The sequence below is a fragment of the Centruroides sculpturatus genome, unplaced genomic scaffold (genome assembly GCF_000671375.1).
Source record: "Centruroides sculpturatus isolate CEXI.00-Female unplaced genomic scaffold, Cexi_2.0 scaffold617, whole genome shotgun sequence".
Classification (NCBI taxonomy): domain Eukaryota; kingdom Metazoa; phylum Arthropoda; class Arachnida; order Scorpiones; family Buthidae; genus Centruroides; species Centruroides sculpturatus.
Window position 1 is genome coordinate 50,765 of NW_019385101.1, and position 18,317 is coordinate 69,081.

Below are 18,317 nucleotides of genomic sequence, written 5' to 3' on the forward strand. Positions count from 1 at the left end.
GAACCACATTTCAAAAGTCGAAATTCAAATATCAATGTGAATCACGTGCATTCCAGTATTCCGTAATGTAATGCTCGTTTTTCTTAAAAAGGTTTTTATGGGTTTTTACGTTAACGAAAAAATAAATAAAGAAAAAATAAAATAGCATATCAGCGGGTATGAGGTTTTAATACCCTATTTACTATACGTATTTATTAATGTGGATCCTCCTTCTGGAGTAGGGCCTGCCATGCTAGGGACAGGGTAATCTCATCCCTCGAGTTAATAGGTGCAGAAGTGTTGTATGCTTTGCAAATTTCCATTTGTTCCAACCACTTGAGGTGGTCCGTAAACGGTGTAGTAATGAGGAGTTTGGCGTTGTCGAAGTTTGCCGAAATCTCCAAGTCTGACGCATACATGGATAACGATGTAGAACCCCTTTTGTGGAGGATGTCCCGTTGGTGTTCAGTCCATCTGACACCAATAGCACGTCTAGTAGTGCTCACAGACCATAGATTTGAGTGGGAACTGGTCTGTGAGCGCTACTAGACGTGCTATTGGTGTCAGATGGACTGAACACCAACGGGACATCCTCCACAAAAGGGGTTCTACATCGTTATCCATGTATGCGTCAGACTTGGAGATTTCGGCAAACTTCGACAACGCCAAACTCCTCATTACTACACCGTTTACGGACCACCTCAAGTGGTTGGAACAAATGGAAATTTGCAAAGCATACAACACTTCTGCACCTATTAACTCGAGGGATGAGATTACCCTGTCCCTAGCATTGCAGGCCCTACTCCAGAAGGAGGATCCACATTAATAAATACGTATAGTAAATAGGGTATTAAAACCTCATACCTGCTGATACGCTATTTTATTTTTTCTTTATTTATTTTTTCGTTAACGTAAAAACCCATAAAAACCTTTTTAAGAAAAACGAGCATTACATTACGGAATACTGGAATGCACGTGATTCACATTGATATTTGAATTTCGACTTTTGAAATGTGGTTCGGAAGAAGTAGTTTTTCGAATATCGCAGTTTTGAAGAAGTTCGTTCTACTGGTCTTCATTCTAACAAATTTTAAAGAAGAATAGTTGCTTGAGAAAGGACCCAGGGAGGGATCTGAAAACGTTTGCATGTAATTTTACTCTTGTTTAATACCAGTTAAAGGGTTTGATGAGGGATTATTTTTGTATTTTAATCCAGTATTTGAAGATTCTTGATTGATTATTTTATTGTTTCTTCTTCTAAATGTAAACAAAAACAAGCTTTTCTAAAAATTCACACAAAGACATTTAGCTCTATTGAAATCTGTTTTGTATGTACGTATATGACCATATTTTCATAAATCCAATTATTACAATTCACATTTTCTTTTGAATTAATAAAGAAAAAATTCCATAAATATATCAAATTTCTAATTTGGAATTTTAAATGTAGTAACAATTTAAAAATAGTACAAAATTTTAAATACTTGTATCTATTATATATATTTCAATTAAGTAGTATTTGGAATTCAAAAAAGAATAAATTACCTGTACTTAATTTTATGTATTGTAACTGTATATTTATTCTGTTTATAACATGACTGAATATTTAACAAAAAAAGTAATATATAAAAAAGAAACAAGAGTCCAATAATATTTGATATATATCTAAGATACTTTTTATTACTACCAACCCCTCCTATTTTTAAAATACTTCTATTCTAAATATTAAATTTGAATTATTTGTACAAACTGGTATACTAATGGACATTCTTTTTTCTTAAATAGGCTAGAACTTTAAAAGTATTCTGAATTTGAAACAAAATCTCTGATGAGTAAAATATGAATTTTACAGGTTTCTCCTAATTATATTTTAAAATTTTCTTTTTATTTATTTTTTCATTTTTTACCAGATTCAGTTCAACACTTATTTATATGCTATCATAAATAAATAGGAAATTGAAAATATTACTGTAATAATAAAAATCCAATTATTGTAATACTTACTGCATTCAATCCACGTTGCTTGACTTCAGCAGTTTCATCATCATCTGGTTCTGCTTTACTTTTACTAGATATATCTAAATCAATTTCTTCATCAGAATAATCTTCAAACATACCATAATCTCCAGATCGAATTGCTGAATAAATTGTATTGCATTCATATTTTAGTATATTCAAATATTTTTATGAGAAATTTATAGTTTTAAAATTTATTTACAAATTTTAAAAAAAATTTCTTTAATTTGTAGATTTTCTTAAATATTTAAGATAATAATTAAACTATTTTTCAATGTTTCTTTTTATTTAAATGAATTGCCACCAAAAAAACAAAAATTAAAGCAACAGCAACAGCAAACATATAAGACAATTTAAAAATATACACAAATACACAATTAAGACAATAACAGCAACAAACAGAAAGACAGTACAGATGAAGTAAGACAAAATTAGACAGAGACAGACAAAAGACAGACAGACAAACATAAAGGAAAATTAAATATTTTAACATAATATAAATTAAGAAATAGGAATGATGAAGTTAGAAAAATTTCAGTGAGAATTAGCCATAGAGTGTGATGGTGGTTAAGAATGGATCCAGCCTTTGTTTTTAGGGGATAACAATTTCAAATAATAGTGATAAAGATGATTTTATAAATCTAAATGATATGTATAAATATTTAACTAGAAAACCAAATTTATTATTTTTTTTAAAATTATAATTATGAATTTAAGAGGGATAAATTATTCTATCTCTAGATCCATTCTTGAATGGTGGCAATGATTTTATTATTCAAACAAACTATAGTCTATTTAATTTAAATGCATGTCTTTAAATCTTGTGTTTCAAAACTTATGTTTTTATTCATTTATTTAAATATATACATATGCACATATACATATATATCTTATATATTAAAAGGTTTTGCTTTATTAATAATTTAAAAAGTTTTACAGACTATAGTTTATTCAGATAGGAAATGTGAAGTTTGAAATAAATTACACGCATGGTGAGACGATGGTGCAGATGATGACATAGAACGACGAGAAAGTATGTGCGATGCAATAGGACAGCATCCTGGCACACCAAGTAGCGGACCGTACCCACGTTGCATTCGAGGGCCGGAACCAGAACCAGATGCCTGTGCAAAACCTTGAGTAGTGCTAAGTAATGCAGGATAAGGAGGGGGAGAAAATACAGGATAAGAATCTTCAGAAGGTGAAGGTCGGCGGCTCCGTTGTGCTGTTGGTGCCAAGCAGTATGCCTGTCCAACTACTGATAATCTAGGTTCCATATAGCTTTCTAAAGATACAGTAAAAGTAGCAGAACCAGGGGAAAGAGCACGTTTTTGAGGAGTAGAAACAAGTTCAGAATTTTCCATATCATCAGGATTGCAAGATTGGGAATTTGTAGCAGTGGAATATGGAGGTGTAGAATATGAAGCATAATCTGCATCTACTCAAGGTTTTAATTGAATAAGAATATGATTGTTAGTAGGGAACATAGAATGTTAGTGATAACAAAAACAAACAAATATTAAACACAACACAATACTACACACACAACAATTATTATGAATGACCTTATTTCAACACAATACTAAAAGTTTTAGATTTAGTTTTATTTCAATTTAATAAGTCACAGGTTTAAATTATTTTTTCACATTTATTAACTTATAAAGCTAATATTTTTCACTTAACAAAATTTCTTATGTTATTGGTGTCAAATATAGTATTGTTATGAATTAAGGTAAAAGATGGTTTATAAATATATATATAATGGTAATTAAAATAGAACAACAACAAAATTCAATTTACAAAAATAATGATTAAGAATTAATATTATAATTACTTTATAATAAAATAAGAATATGCATTATATGCAGTTAGTATATATTATAAGTTATTTAGTTTTTATCAAATCAATTTCTATCAGTTATAATTGTTATTTTAATTCAGTTAGTAATATTTCATTAATTATAAAAATTTTCATAAAAATGCATTTATTCAGTTAATTGTAAACATTTTAAAACAGAACAAGAAATAAAAATTAAGTAAATATTTATCAAGATATCTCATATAAAAGAATATAAATCAGGTAATTAAAACAAATCATTATTATTTCAAAAGAAAATAATTGTATAATTTTATTTAATAATTCAATCCATAGCTTTAAAACATAGTGCATACTGATAAAATTAGTTAGAAACAAGTTAAAGAAATTTATTATAATTTTCAAAAGCTGATATTCATTTAAATGCATTCACTACAAGATACTTAAAAACCAGCAAGAAAAAATATTTCTGTAATATTTTTAAAAATTATTGTTCATCATTACAAAGACAATGTTCTAGAATATTTTATATTTCCACATTTATTATAAATTTGTAAGATGAATGAAATCTACATAATATCTGACAAAAATAAATTTAACATTTTAGCATTAATTTATAAAACTTTTAAATTAATACTATATCTACAAATCCTTTAAGACCAAAATTCACAACTAATGTAATGATCTAACTGTATAAATTACAAGAATAAATTCCAATAATAATTTAATTCTTGAAGAACAGGGATGAATCATAGAAGATATCCTTTTGTTTCCATTTCTATTTTTAAAAATGTATTTTACATTTTTTTAAATAATATTTTTCATGCTTTTTAAATGTAAGTTTTACCATTGTTCAATGGACGACAAGTAGCATAAAATACCAGTCAGTGCCACTATAGCATTATTCATGGGACTGAAAGTATATAAAAGGTGACTGAATTTAATGTATTTATCTTGATTTTTACTAATAAAAATATAATTCCTTAAAGATTTTATTATGCATAACAAGAGATTAAATTTAATCATTTTGTATTGAATATTGAAGTGATAACAATATTCTTTAGGAGTGAATTTCTTAAATGTTATAAATTCTTGTTGTATGTTACAAATCTGGATAATTGACATTAATTTATTATTACTGTTTATTCTTATAATTCATACATTTAAACTGTTATAACATCAATTGTTAATTTTACTGTTTAGTGATTTTTGAAAATAATATTAAAAATTTGTTCATGTCAAATATGCAGATGTCATTCATATGTAATTTACTGCAGAAATATTGTCTCCATGACAATGGATAAATAATCTACATGCTAGAGTTAAAATAATATTTTAGATATATTTTTAAGTATTTTGTATTGAATTTAGAAGACACGAGTTTCTGAATTGTTATAAAATGCATTTAATGTATATTTGCATTAACAGCATTAACTAATTTAGCACATGTTAATTATTCTTCATTAAAACTGATGTACAGTACACCATGAATACAGTACGATGCCAATTTTCACATTGTTTTTATTCTTCTCATTTACCTTTAACTTGCTTGAATGAATCTTTCACTGTAAATTTTCAAAGATGTGCAGTACATAAAATAAAAGATATGGAAAATTTTAAACTGCTTTTAATATTTAAGTTATTAAGTAAATATGTTTTAATTCATACACCTTACTTAATAACTAAAACTGTTACATTGCATATTTGTTGAAAATTTGAAAAACTTGTAATTAAACAATAAACACTTTTGTAAGATTATTACTTAGAGTGAAAGGTGGATGACGTCATTTCATTAACAAATGTGACAAAGGGCCTGGATTCAGTTCTATTCCAATAATTAATAGTAAAAGCAATAAGGCTTTGAATAAAAAAAGCTTGTAACTGCCAAATTTTCATATTATATACCATTAAATACAATTAGCAACAACTGAGTTAAAAAAAAACAAAAACAAAAATGCACCAATACTAATGAGTGTCTAAAGTGCCCATTTTCAAAAACTATAATTTCTCTTATTGAAGTAATAATAGGAAGCATTAGAACAAATATTTATGAGTAAGTTTCACAAAACCTTTCACTCTTTTTTTTCTAGCAGTTTCTTAATCCATAAGAGAACAAACGTTTTTGGTCATTTTAAATGCCTTCTTCAGGTTCTATAACATTGGAACATCAGTTAACAAATATTCGAATGACATCGTTGCTTACAAAAGTTTCTTCTTTCTTGTGACGTCATTGTTTTAAACAAAAGTTTGTAAACAATTTGAAACAACTTTTGTACACAATGACATCATTTGAATATTTGTTAACTGACGTTCCAATGTCATAGAATCTGAAGAACGCCATTTAAAATGGTCGAAAACATTTGTTCTCTTATGGATTAAGAAACTGCTAGAAAAAAGAATGAAAGGTTTAGTGAAACTTATTTTTAAAGAAGTTCTAGCTTTCCATGCATGGAAATATTTATGATAAATCATCATAAAGAAACTCATTTATTTAACACACATAATATTTCATATGTACTGTACTGAAAATAAATTTATTTAGATTTATTTTCTTATTTACAAAATTTTAAAGATGTTATTCTTTGCTATAATATTATGCATTAATTGAAATTATTTGACAAACAATTATTTATTGTGACATCGTCACAATGCTGGCTGTAATTTTTAATCATAATTTTAATTTATTTGATTTAAAATATATGCTCTGCACCTCAAATTAGTATTTTAATATGTTTACCCTGTACATCATACTTTTCCATTGACAATGCAGTTGTGCTGGTCATCTATTAACTGCTTTCAGGGGAAAAGTTTTTAATTGAAATAATATGACTTCTGGTTAGCATTGGCAGTTCATATATAGTTAATTGAGCCCTCCTGCCCCTAAGATTTCCTTATCTGGTCTCGTCATTCATCTATCTAAAGTCCGTTCTCAAGATTAAGGAAAAACAGATGGACAACAGTGGGAATTTATAGGTCTACAATTTTTTAAAATTGCATACCAATAATTTGTAATTTTATGACAGGAAATATTAAATATTTTTTATACTATTTAAATTCTTTTCAAAGAATGTTCAATCATTATTGAAAAGAAAGTATCATTACATTTTTGTGAGCTGCTTTAACTTCATTAACAGTTTCTGATTACTGGATTATTTTTTATAACATAATACTGTAGTATTCAGAATAAAATCACATTTATTCAAGAATATAAAAATTTATTAAATAAATTAGACAAAACGACTAAATTTAGCTAAGACAAACTTTCAGAATATTTAAAAGGAAGTAACTTTTAAGAAGGGTCTGTGAAAATAATGTTTGGTATAGTTAGATATCTTTTCTTATTTAAATAGAGAATATGAAATTAAGATGTAATTTAAGATATGTTTTATAAGAATTTTCCTTGCTATTGTTTGAGATATAATAAACTAATTGAATGGATTAAGAAATGGATTGTCCAATAAAAAGTTAAAGAATGAGCAAAAAGCTTTCAGAAGATTTAGTTTTAAAAAGTGTAAGCTAATTTGAATCTTTCATGAATTTATATATGGTGAATGTTTCTTTAATTTATTTAATAATTTGTTTTGTAATATTTCTCTGAAAATATCATATTTGCAAATGTTAAATATTTTAAGTGTAATTAAATTAGTTTATCATTTTAATTATGAAAAAAGTTTAAAAATTTCAAACAATTAAGAGTTTCATTGCTTTAACATTATACTGCAGCTGTAGGTTCAACTTGTAATGGTATATTAAAACTATTTTTCAAGACTTTTTTAAAGTTCATCTAGGGGGAAATCAACATTATGAAAAATTTAATAGCTTTTTTGTTTTAGATATTTTGTTTTTTTTTAATCAAAACTTGAATTTTACTAATAAAAATATAATTCCTTAAAGATTTTATTATGCATAACAAGAGATTAAATTTAATCATTTTGTATTGAATATTGAAGTGATAACAATATTTTTTAGGAGTGAATTTCTTAAATGTTATAAATTCTTGTTGTATGTTACAAATCTGGATAATTGACATTAATTTATTATTACTGTTTATTCTTATAATTCATACATTTAAACTGTTATAACATCAATTGTTAATTTTACTGTTTAGTGATTTTTGAAAATAATATTAAAAATTTGTTCATGTCAAATATGCAGATGTCATTCATATGTAATTTACTGCAGAAATATTNCTCCTAGAAAGTGAAAATGTAGCAGGTATATTTATTGGAAAAAATGAAAATTTTTTTATCACTTTTAGAGACCTTTGTCAGGTTGTTATACATTTCCATGAATTGAATGTGATTAATCAACAAATTTTTAATAAGGAAATTCTATACAAAATATTATGAAATTCAAATTTATAAAAATTACAAAGTATGTAAAAAAAAACAGTAATAATAAAATCTAACGTACATACTAAGAAGACACTAAGAAAGTTATAGAAATTGAAATCAGGTATCTCAAATAATTATTTCAACTACATTTGAATGTTAGGATAAGTAATTTCTTACATCTAAAAGAATCTATCTTATTTTATCATCCAAATGTGGCCAAAGCAATTATTCGAAATTTAGAGTTATACAGGGTACGGACAAAAACTTTACACCAGGTTAGCAAGTGCATGAGCCTGGTGCAATGTTTTTGTCTATACTTTATATATGGAAGACTACTACATTGAAACAAATACTGTTGTATTAATTCATTCATTTTTCTCAATTTGAATAACAGTTATTCAGAATAAATTCATAGCAATTAATATGTTGAAATATCTGGCCAAAAATTAATAAAAATTTATTACAACAAATAATTAACTTTAAATTATTTAATTCCCACAACATTTCTAATTTTTTAAAAATAATTTTACAACAATTCAACTAGATGAAATGCTATATTTTTCATCTGGTAGTTATTTTTGTACCTGATTTTCCTTTTTCTTTTCTTAGTAATTATTTTTATCACTTTAACATGTATTTTAAAATAATTTTTAATTCAACTGTTACATATAGCATGCTTTGTGTGTGCGTCAAAGCTTTTCAGTTATTTTTATCTACTGATGTTTCTCATACTTATATATAAATTAGCTGTATCCGGCCATGCATTGCTGTGGCTCAAAATATATCTATTATAAATGTATAACACTCCCCATGGGGGAATTTCGAAAAATTTCTTCTTAGTGTATGTACATTCTCTTGACGTACCCTATTAAAACGCAATCAAAAACGCAAAAACTGCATCTAAAATAGTATAATTGAAGCAGAGTTCTTCTTGGTCAGCCTTAATCTTGTCCCTCTCACCTGTGGGGGGGAGGAATTTTAACGTCTATATAATATAAAAACATGCAATGTTGTTTCAAAATTTCAAAACAATTGGTGAAGAACTTTAGGAGATTTAAGATTTTGAAAAAAACGACATTTACATTTTTATTTATATAGATATGAAAAAAAGAATAGTTTTATTTACATTAAAGATAAAAGTTTGATTCTCATAAAGTCAAAAAGTTTTATTTGTATTCATTTTTCATTCAAATATCCATGAAAGCTGCAGTTAATACAGATAACATAACTTATTTATCTTTAAAATAATTTCTCTTACAGTATCATTAAGTATCATTAACATAGTCAATAGAGTTTTGTAAGTGTTATTAATGCCTAGTAATAAATAATAATTTTATGTAACCAATATATTATATCTAATAATATTTAAGACATAACATTAAATTTTATTTGTAGAAAAGGGCTGGCAGAATTACAATTTAATAAAAAGTAAAATACATCTGGATACGAGTCCAATTTTGCTTGCCATGTCCAATCACCAGGAACAACTATTTCCATTGCAGAGACAACCTTTCTTTCGAGGCTATGCCTCTGCACAAACATGTAAAACAGTTTAAAATGTTCACAGGTTTGTGCAGAGGCATAGCCTCTAAAGAAAGGTTGTCTCTGCAATGGAAATAGTTGTTCATGGTGATTGGACATGGCAAGCAAAATTGGACTCGTATCCATATGTATTTTACTTTTTATAAAATTAAATTTTATATTTTTAGCTAGCAATTTATTAAATAGTTAACAAATAGAAAAGTATCAAATGTAAATAATGTTGTAAATTACTAGATTGACTCAGTTTAAGGTAAGCAAAGATTAAGGTAGCTTATAAACAAGTGAAAGTTGAAATATGATACAAACATTAAGAGCTTTTCCTTGCTTAACAACTTTAATTCATTCCTGAAAACCCTGTCACAAAGTGAAAAGTCATTAAATAAATAACCTATTCCATAAATTTCGACAGAAAAATGATAATTTTCATTTTCTTGGTACTTTCACACTAAAAATTCCTGATATAAAAGGTTTTGATATATCTATAGAATTGGAAATATCTCTGGGATAAAAGAATTCAAGACAGTACTTTGCTTTCTCATAGTTTATGTTTATGCATCATCGTTGCTTCTTTTTTACTCTTTCTCTGTGGACACTAAGAAAACTTTTAATTAGGCACATTGTGGATTTTGCTAGGCCCACAACAGGTTGGTTGAATGGTGAAGGATGGAGCTTAACATATCAGAAACAGACTACCCACAAAAAACTCCTAGAGTTTTTTAACCTATCAGATTTGTTTTGGGTTCTCCAAATCAATAGGCCAACACCTTAATTACTCAGCCATTTGGCTGTCTATAAATCATCTTGAAGAGTACCAGAGGATAAGTGACAGCATTTTTGAAACTATAATTAGCAATAAAATTATGAGCAATGCTTTCTTGTCTGCATTGTCCACAAAAACTGGAAAATAATATAATATAATAACAACTCACAGACACTTTCCACACTTATTCCAGCAGGTACATTTATTGGAAAAAATAAACACTTTTTTTTAAATCACTTTTAGAGACCTTTGTCAGGTTATTATAGATTTCCATGAATTGAATGTAATGTGATTAATCAACAAATTTTTAATACGGAACATTCTATACAAAACATTGTAATTCTTATAAATTTGAATTTCATAAAGTATGTAATAAAGAAAAAAAAAAACAGTAATAATAAAATATATTTTGTCACTGTACATTACAACATAACTTTCATTGTATGTACACTTTATGTACACAACTTTCATTAATATGACTGGAGATAGGCTAGATGAAATAAATGTTGTGATATACACATTAATAACTAAACATTTTGGTGATAAAATTTACAACATTGTGCTAAAGTTTGCCTATAGTTGGAAGTAACATATTATTGTTCATTATTCTTATGATAAGATAATGCTTTTTACTATTAATGCAACCTCTTGAGTATGGTTTTGTAATTTTCAATGACTTCTGTTATTCTTAGTTTTTGCATATTGAAGGCGATGTGTAAAGCTTAGTATCCTCCCAACCAGTATGATGGAGTCAGTAAACAAATGGCTGACTCCAACAAATTTGAAACATTGACTCCGACTTGTCTGTTTTTTAAATGTCACACTAAGATTCCTTTTATAAAGAGGATATTACTAGGTAGCTGAAAAATTTTATCTAGAATTTCTCTTAAAAAGTTGTACTAAAATTGATGGTGAAAATCAAAACATAAATATAATAAATTTAACTCAGTAAAACTTTTGAATACAAAAAAACATCTTAATCAGCCAAAAAAAATTTCACTTTTATTAGTTAATTATTAAAAATTAATTTCATTTCATGATAAAAATTAGAAATATGTTAGAAGTCCTTTGTTTTCTATTAAGAAAAGTACTGAAATATAAACAGGTACTTTTCTTCTGTTAACAGAAATCCTGTAGTCTCAGAGTAATTTGATTACCTTAACTTTTTTGTAAGTATTCTCAATTGTATATAATAAGTTTACCAGTTGATAGTAATGTCTCCTAAACAAGGTTAGCAAAGAAAAACTTGGCCAGATCTTCACTGTAAACCTTTATTAGCTTGTTTATTTATTAAAAATGTTAATAAAGTGTTTTTAACTCAATTGTATGAATATATACATTATAATATAATGAATAAAAAAAAAACTACAAAAAGTGTCCGATGCACTATTTAGAAANCGGCACACGTATTTGTAAAATCTAAGTACATAAATAAACATACATCTTAATCAGTCAAACAAATTCCATTTTTATTAGTTAATTATCAAAAATTAAGTTCATCTTAATCAGTCAAACAAATTCCATTTTTATTAGTTAATTATCAAAAATTAAGTTGAATTCAATCATTTTAAAGAAAAAAATTTAAATGCAATAAATGAATAAAAAAACAATTTGATTAATGAATGATGCAATAAATTAGTTTGCAAAATAGTCTCTCTCACTCAGACTACTACAAGAATAGTTAATTTCCAACCGGCCTGATGATTGACTAAACTAAAGTATATTGCAGAATTATAAAATACGAATTTTGGAAAAAATATACCAGTCATCTTGAATCGATGTATATAATTTTTCCCCAAGAAATTAAACCGATGAATAATCTGTAACAATCCTATTAATTACATTTTGCATTTTTCACTTCCTCCTTTAGTTTGTTGCAGTTAAATTCTGATCTTGGTTTTATTTTTTTTATTGTGTTTCTATTTGTCAGGCTCCAGAGATGTAGTGGAACCACACAAAAATGTAAAAGGCAATTTATAAAGCAATTTTATGAAACTATTAATGTTAAAAAATAGAAACTCTATGACCATAAAAGAACATGTTTGAATTGAATGGAAAAAAAAAAAAAAAAAAAAAGAGTATTTCTCATATTTTAACAATAGAATATTGTAAGTCCTAAGATCAACCATCTTTGGTTGGGATCGAAATTCACAGATGATTTTGTCTCATTCATCGATCTAGGTTCCAATCTCATTACATTTGGTAATGTGTGACAACCAATTAGAAAGTGGGGATGAGTAAAAACAACCAATCAAAGTGGTTGATCTGGAACCCAAAAAATGATAAAAATCAGAATTTCAAAGACATGGAGAGCTTCTCTACCTGTCTTTCTATTGTGCAACTTCCTCCTTGGTGGAAATATACTCTGAATCCCCAACTCTGCATTGAACTCATCTCTCGCTATGGATTACCACCCAACAACACTCCAGGGCAGTCAACTTCCAAAAAGAACTCAGGAGAACCTTACCCTCCACAGAAAGGAGAGGATCTAGTAGACTTGATTTCACCCATCCTTTGAAGACTGTTGTAGTTGTATCTTTGTTGTAACAATAAATCAGGACAATTGCTATGTAACTGTGGAATATGTCTCTGTACTATTCACTCCCACATAAGACGCAGAATTACGCCGTCATTCTGACCCTTTAGCGCAGATCAGCATATTGGCTGTTTAAGACCAAATTATATTATAGAAGCAATAATAAATAGTTATAATAGAAAGGCAGTAAAAAGTTTTTTGTCAAAAACAACTGATAACCAAAGATAAAAAATATTGCTTTGAGCAAAAACTATGGTACCCAAAATAAAAGTCAAATTTTTTCTTAGAAGCTTCTTTTTTGTGAAGATAAGAGCTTGGCACATCAAAGCCAACTTTTCATTATTGTCTCTGCACTTTGCATTCTTGCTTAAACAACATAGTGACATGATGGAGCTTTCAAGAACAAATTTCAAAAATATTCTTTGTTTTAAAATTTAATGGTGATTAAGTTTTTATATTGGCTTCTAGTCTGATGACTTATCACACCTTTTTAAATGTTTTCACTTGGACACCAAGAGACTTTTTTTGGCTTTTCTATTTTATTAAATATGCATTTTGGACACTAATGTTTCTCTTCACTTTAAAGCAGTTGCTTTTCAAGTTAAAAGGTCTTTTCCAAATTCACTGAAGACTATACATTAATTATACATTTTTTTTCTTTTTAATACATTTGCCTTTTTATTGAGACAACTTCTAAAAATATATTAGATCTTTGGCTGTTTTAATTTTTTAAAGTGATATTTTTAATTTTAAAAACTCATTTTCTTTTTTTCTCTTTAATAGTTCTCTTTTTTTTTTATACAAGACTAGAATTTCTCATTTTCCCCTTAAAATTATCTAGAGGTCCTGTTGTCTTTTATTAGTAAAGTACAGGTTCCATCTTTACACACATATTCTGAGCTACTATGATGTTTATATGAGCTATTATATACATTCATTGTTTTTCTCATACACTGAAAGCTGGCCAAACGACTGAGCAGTACAGACTGTTGCTGTAAAGGATCAGGATCAATCCCAGTTGAGATTGCTGCAAAAAAGTTTCCACACAGAACCATCTGTGTATTCTCCATCTAACATCCATACTGGACAAGTAGCTAAACAAATTTAAACCCTGAACAGTGATAGTTGGCTCAGGTTTACACTTAGACCAACAGGCTGGCTGGTGCATTTTGCAGCTTTTCTTTGTCAATAATGCTTGAATAGGGGCCACTTTCTGTTAAAACACCATCTGAAAGGAACATTCTCTCAATTACAGATTATGTTGCATGCCAGTATCTAAACCAATGAACTGATATACTAGCACGTTCAAAAAATTATTTGCTTTTTGAGTGATTCATATGCTACTAAATTTTCTTATAATTTTGATTCTCATACCATACGAGCTACTCAAAAATATATTAATATATATAACATAAAGTTTAAGCTATCTTTTTACAAATACAAAGTCAGTCATATTTGTACCGTATTTTGTAATTTTTGTTGGGTAATAGCAAAAACATACCTAGCCTGGCATGCGTTATATAGAGAATACAGTTTTCTAGGCAATGTGAAAATATTTATTTAAATTATAAAAGCTACAGTGGGTGATCAGTTAATGAACATAATCCGTTCCAATATATTGTTTGCTATCCGAACCATAGGTTTTTATGGTAATTTGATTAATTTGTTCTGGAGACTCCCAAAAATAAAAAAATATATATACTTTCTTGCTATGTTTATTTATATGTAATAATAGAAATACAGTAGAACCTCGAAAACTCGGCTCTCGATAACCCGGCATCCCGGATAACTCGGCCACACCCTGGCAGGGCAAAAAAATCCTTAGTTAATTAATTTTCATTATAGACAGCTTTATAAAAGTATAAAAGCTCTCATAAAGTATTTTTCTGTGGTCTGTCTTATCAGGTAAATTACTGTACACAGTGTATTCATTAATTTTCATTTTCATGTAGTAAAGGCTCTATGCCTTCATAAAGGATGTACTTTTCCTTTGTTTAAGGGTATTTGGGCAGTTTATTCTCTGTTGTATTCTCAAGCAAACAATACATACAAGTACAGTACAATATTTTATGAGGAAACACGCATACTTATCCTTTTTTAACCCCATTCCCGATAACCCGGCATTTTCACAAACTCGGCCACCCTTCGGTCCACATTAGGCCGAGTTTTCGAGGTTCTACTGTACATATATACACAGTCTTGCATTTTTATCAGTCATGTTTTTTCCGTTTGTGGGTGTTAAAGAATCTGTCTAATGTCGATTGCTTTTCTCTCTTCTTCAGGATTTTTCAGAAATAATTAATAGCATTGTAATTGTAGAGATCCCAAAGCATATTAACCTCAATCTAGTGTGGATGCCATTTTAAGACCGTCGTTCTGACATCCTCCCACTTCTTCAAAAGATCTTTAATTAATAGCAGATATCGGCATTAATTCTTTTTTCAGAAGAAAACATATCTCGCCAAGTTTCTTGATGTTCTTCATTCAAGAATTCTCGGTGTTCTTCTGTTGTCACATCCATTTCAGGTTCCATTATAAACTCTTCAATGTTCTTTATTTCTCAGATGTGATTTTTGTTAATCCTTTAGCTGCTTGAGTCTTCTTGATTATACAGTACCTTTCTTAGATAAGATTGAACTACAGCCTACTGTAGACCTGTTCAAGCCATACTGCCCAGCAACATCAGATATCAGACATCTTCTGCCCACTCTCTATCTTTGCTATTATACTCTCACCTTTTAAAAATAAAAGCCGATGCAAAACTTAACAAGTGTCAAGCTGACAGTCGTGCTAATACTATAAAAGAATTGTTTCTGTCAGAAAAATAAAAAACTGGAATTACAAGGAAGAGTTTCAAAGTTCGGAGGAATACTATCCGATTAGTATATACCAGGTTAAGCGTCAATGTCAACGTCTCTTGCGCTCCGAAAAGTTTCGAATTGTTGCCTAAAGACATGAGAAGACCAACCAGTATTCATAATTTTACATCGCTTCTTCTTGTGTTTGTTCTGTGAAGTGTTCAATGTCTGAACATAAAAATCTTTCGCAAAAGTGTTCATTATCCGATCACCCACTGTATTTTGTGAAAGTATAAAGCATGTCATGTGCAATATGTATAAAATTTTAGTGTAAAATTTAAATTTAGTGTGAAATTCCCTTTATATGTGAATATCATTTTGATATCTAAATTTATCAAAGTGCCTATTTTCTAAGAAATTTCATTAAATACTAATTTAAAAGTATTTTCCATACTTTACACTTTACCAACAGTAAAATTCGGATTCAGAGTTACCGGAGTTAAAAGACTTATCAATTCTGACTCCACTCTAAAACATATAACTCCGACCCCACAGCACTGCTCCCACACAGGTTGATGCTAAGCTGTTGTTTATCTTAGAAATTCCAAAGTTCCTTTGCATTTTCTTTATCAGAGGACCTATGTTTGTATTTGAGTTCATTAAAGTAAGTTCTTCATTATGGGACTGCAAAAATTCATCATCATAATCTGTGTCAACTTTCTGGAACCATCTTCTCTTGCAAGACCCAAAATCTTTGCTTTCATGTCATGTACTTCATTACATTACATTCTCTAATGTCTGTGATAAATTGAAGGCAGTTTTTTTCCATACAGAATTCATTGTTTGTGGAGTGACTCACTTTTCAAATCATTGCAACTTTTCTCATTTTTTCTTCTTTCTGTATCATTTTCTTCTCTATTTTTTCAACTGACTTTGAGTTCATTGTTAAAACACACTTTAAATTAATTTTATAACAATTTATAATTCACTTTAAAAATTCCTTCATGGTGAAATAAAGCCTAAATATAACACTTTTAAATATTATAATTACACATATGCATAACAGACTGAAGAGCACCTTATTGCCAGTTTTAGAATAAATTAATGAATATTTTCTATTAAAATCTTTTTTGGTTAAATAAAACTTGTTATAGCAATAAAATGGAGTCATGCCTAAAAATTGGTATAATTTTTCAAAAGCTATTATAGCAAAAAATTGTTAAGTAAGCAGTCATAGGTGCATTAAAATATTTTTATAATAATTTTTATTCTTTTTGTGATAACAAATCAAAATTTTTTTATCATCATTTAAAAAATTAATTTCATTTCATGATAAAAATTAGAAATATGTTAGAAGTCCTTTGTTTTCTATTAAGAAAAGTACTGAAATATAAACAGGTACTTTTCTTCTGTTAACAGAAATCCTGTAGTCTCAGAGTAATTTGATTACCTTAACTTTTTTGTAAGTATTCTCAATTGTATATAATAAGTTTACCAGTTGATAGTAATGTCTCCTAAACAAGGTTAGCAAAGAAAAACTTGGCCAGATCTTCACTGTAAACCTTTATTAGCTTGTTTATTTATTAAAAATGTTAATAAAGTGTTTTTAACTCAATTGTATGAATATATACATTATAATATAATGAATAAAAAAAAAACTACAAAAAGTGTCCGATGCACTATTTAGAAACTTCATACGTGTAGTATGAAAGGCTGAATAATATTCCTTTGACTTTTTCAACAATAAATAAAATAAGATTTTTAACTACAAAAGAATTATAGGATGTTATCCTATAGTTCTTCCAAAAATAAACAATAAAAAAAAATAACAATTTAAAAAAAAAATCACATTTTTATTTTATTAAAGTATTTCTAAATCATATCATTTTTGATTATGTATGAAAATATTAAATCTAGCATAATAAAAAATAATTTAGAATCCAATATTCATTATGTATATCTTTATAAATAAATCTGGATAAACTTCAAAAGTAATTTTATTTATACAAAACTTTTTACCTTGAAAATGAGTTGGTGGCTCTTCATATTCACCATCTTTTCCTTTCTTCTGATGAGCACGAATACGATCCATTTTGGCTTTGATCTTTTCCATTATTTCTTTTTCAGCCATTCTTTGTTCCTGAACTTCCTTCATTTGAATTTCATGGATTAATTCAGCTCCCCTAAAAAATTCATAATATCAGTTAAAATAAACATAATATATTGTATGTCCTTCAGAACATAGCATAAAGTTGTTATTGAAAACAATTCATACAGGAACACTCCTTTTGATGGAAAAAGTAGATGTTTTTTTTCTATAATTTATAATGGATATGCATTTCAGGCTTTATGCCCCTCTTATTATATTATGTATATCAGTAAAACTTTATAAGAAATTACAGAATGTATTTAATAATTATTTATATTAACATATGCATAACTCACAAAAATTTAAAAAAACCAAAAATTTAATTACCTAAAAATAATTATAGTGACAACTGGAATAACTAATTATTAAAACAATGGGGTAAAATAA

The 18,317-nt window shown here is 27.7% G+C and overlaps 1 protein-coding gene across 1 annotated transcript in view; it reads right to left on the reverse strand.

Moving 5' to 3' along the window:
- LOC111634696 (piezo-type mechanosensitive ion channel component 2-like) overlaps positions 1-18,317 on the reverse strand; it is a 176,734-nt gene that overhangs the window by 48,476 nt on the left and 109,941 nt on the right. Inside the window, exons 21-22 of the mRNA XM_023379534.1 lie at positions 17,801-17,964; positions 1,984-2,117 (exon numbers count right to left, since the gene is read on the reverse strand). Coding sequence (XP_023235302.1) covers positions 1,984-2,117; positions 17,801-17,964 — 298 coding nt within the window. The remainder of the gene's footprint in view (positions 1-1,983; positions 2,118-17,800; positions 17,965-18,317) is intronic.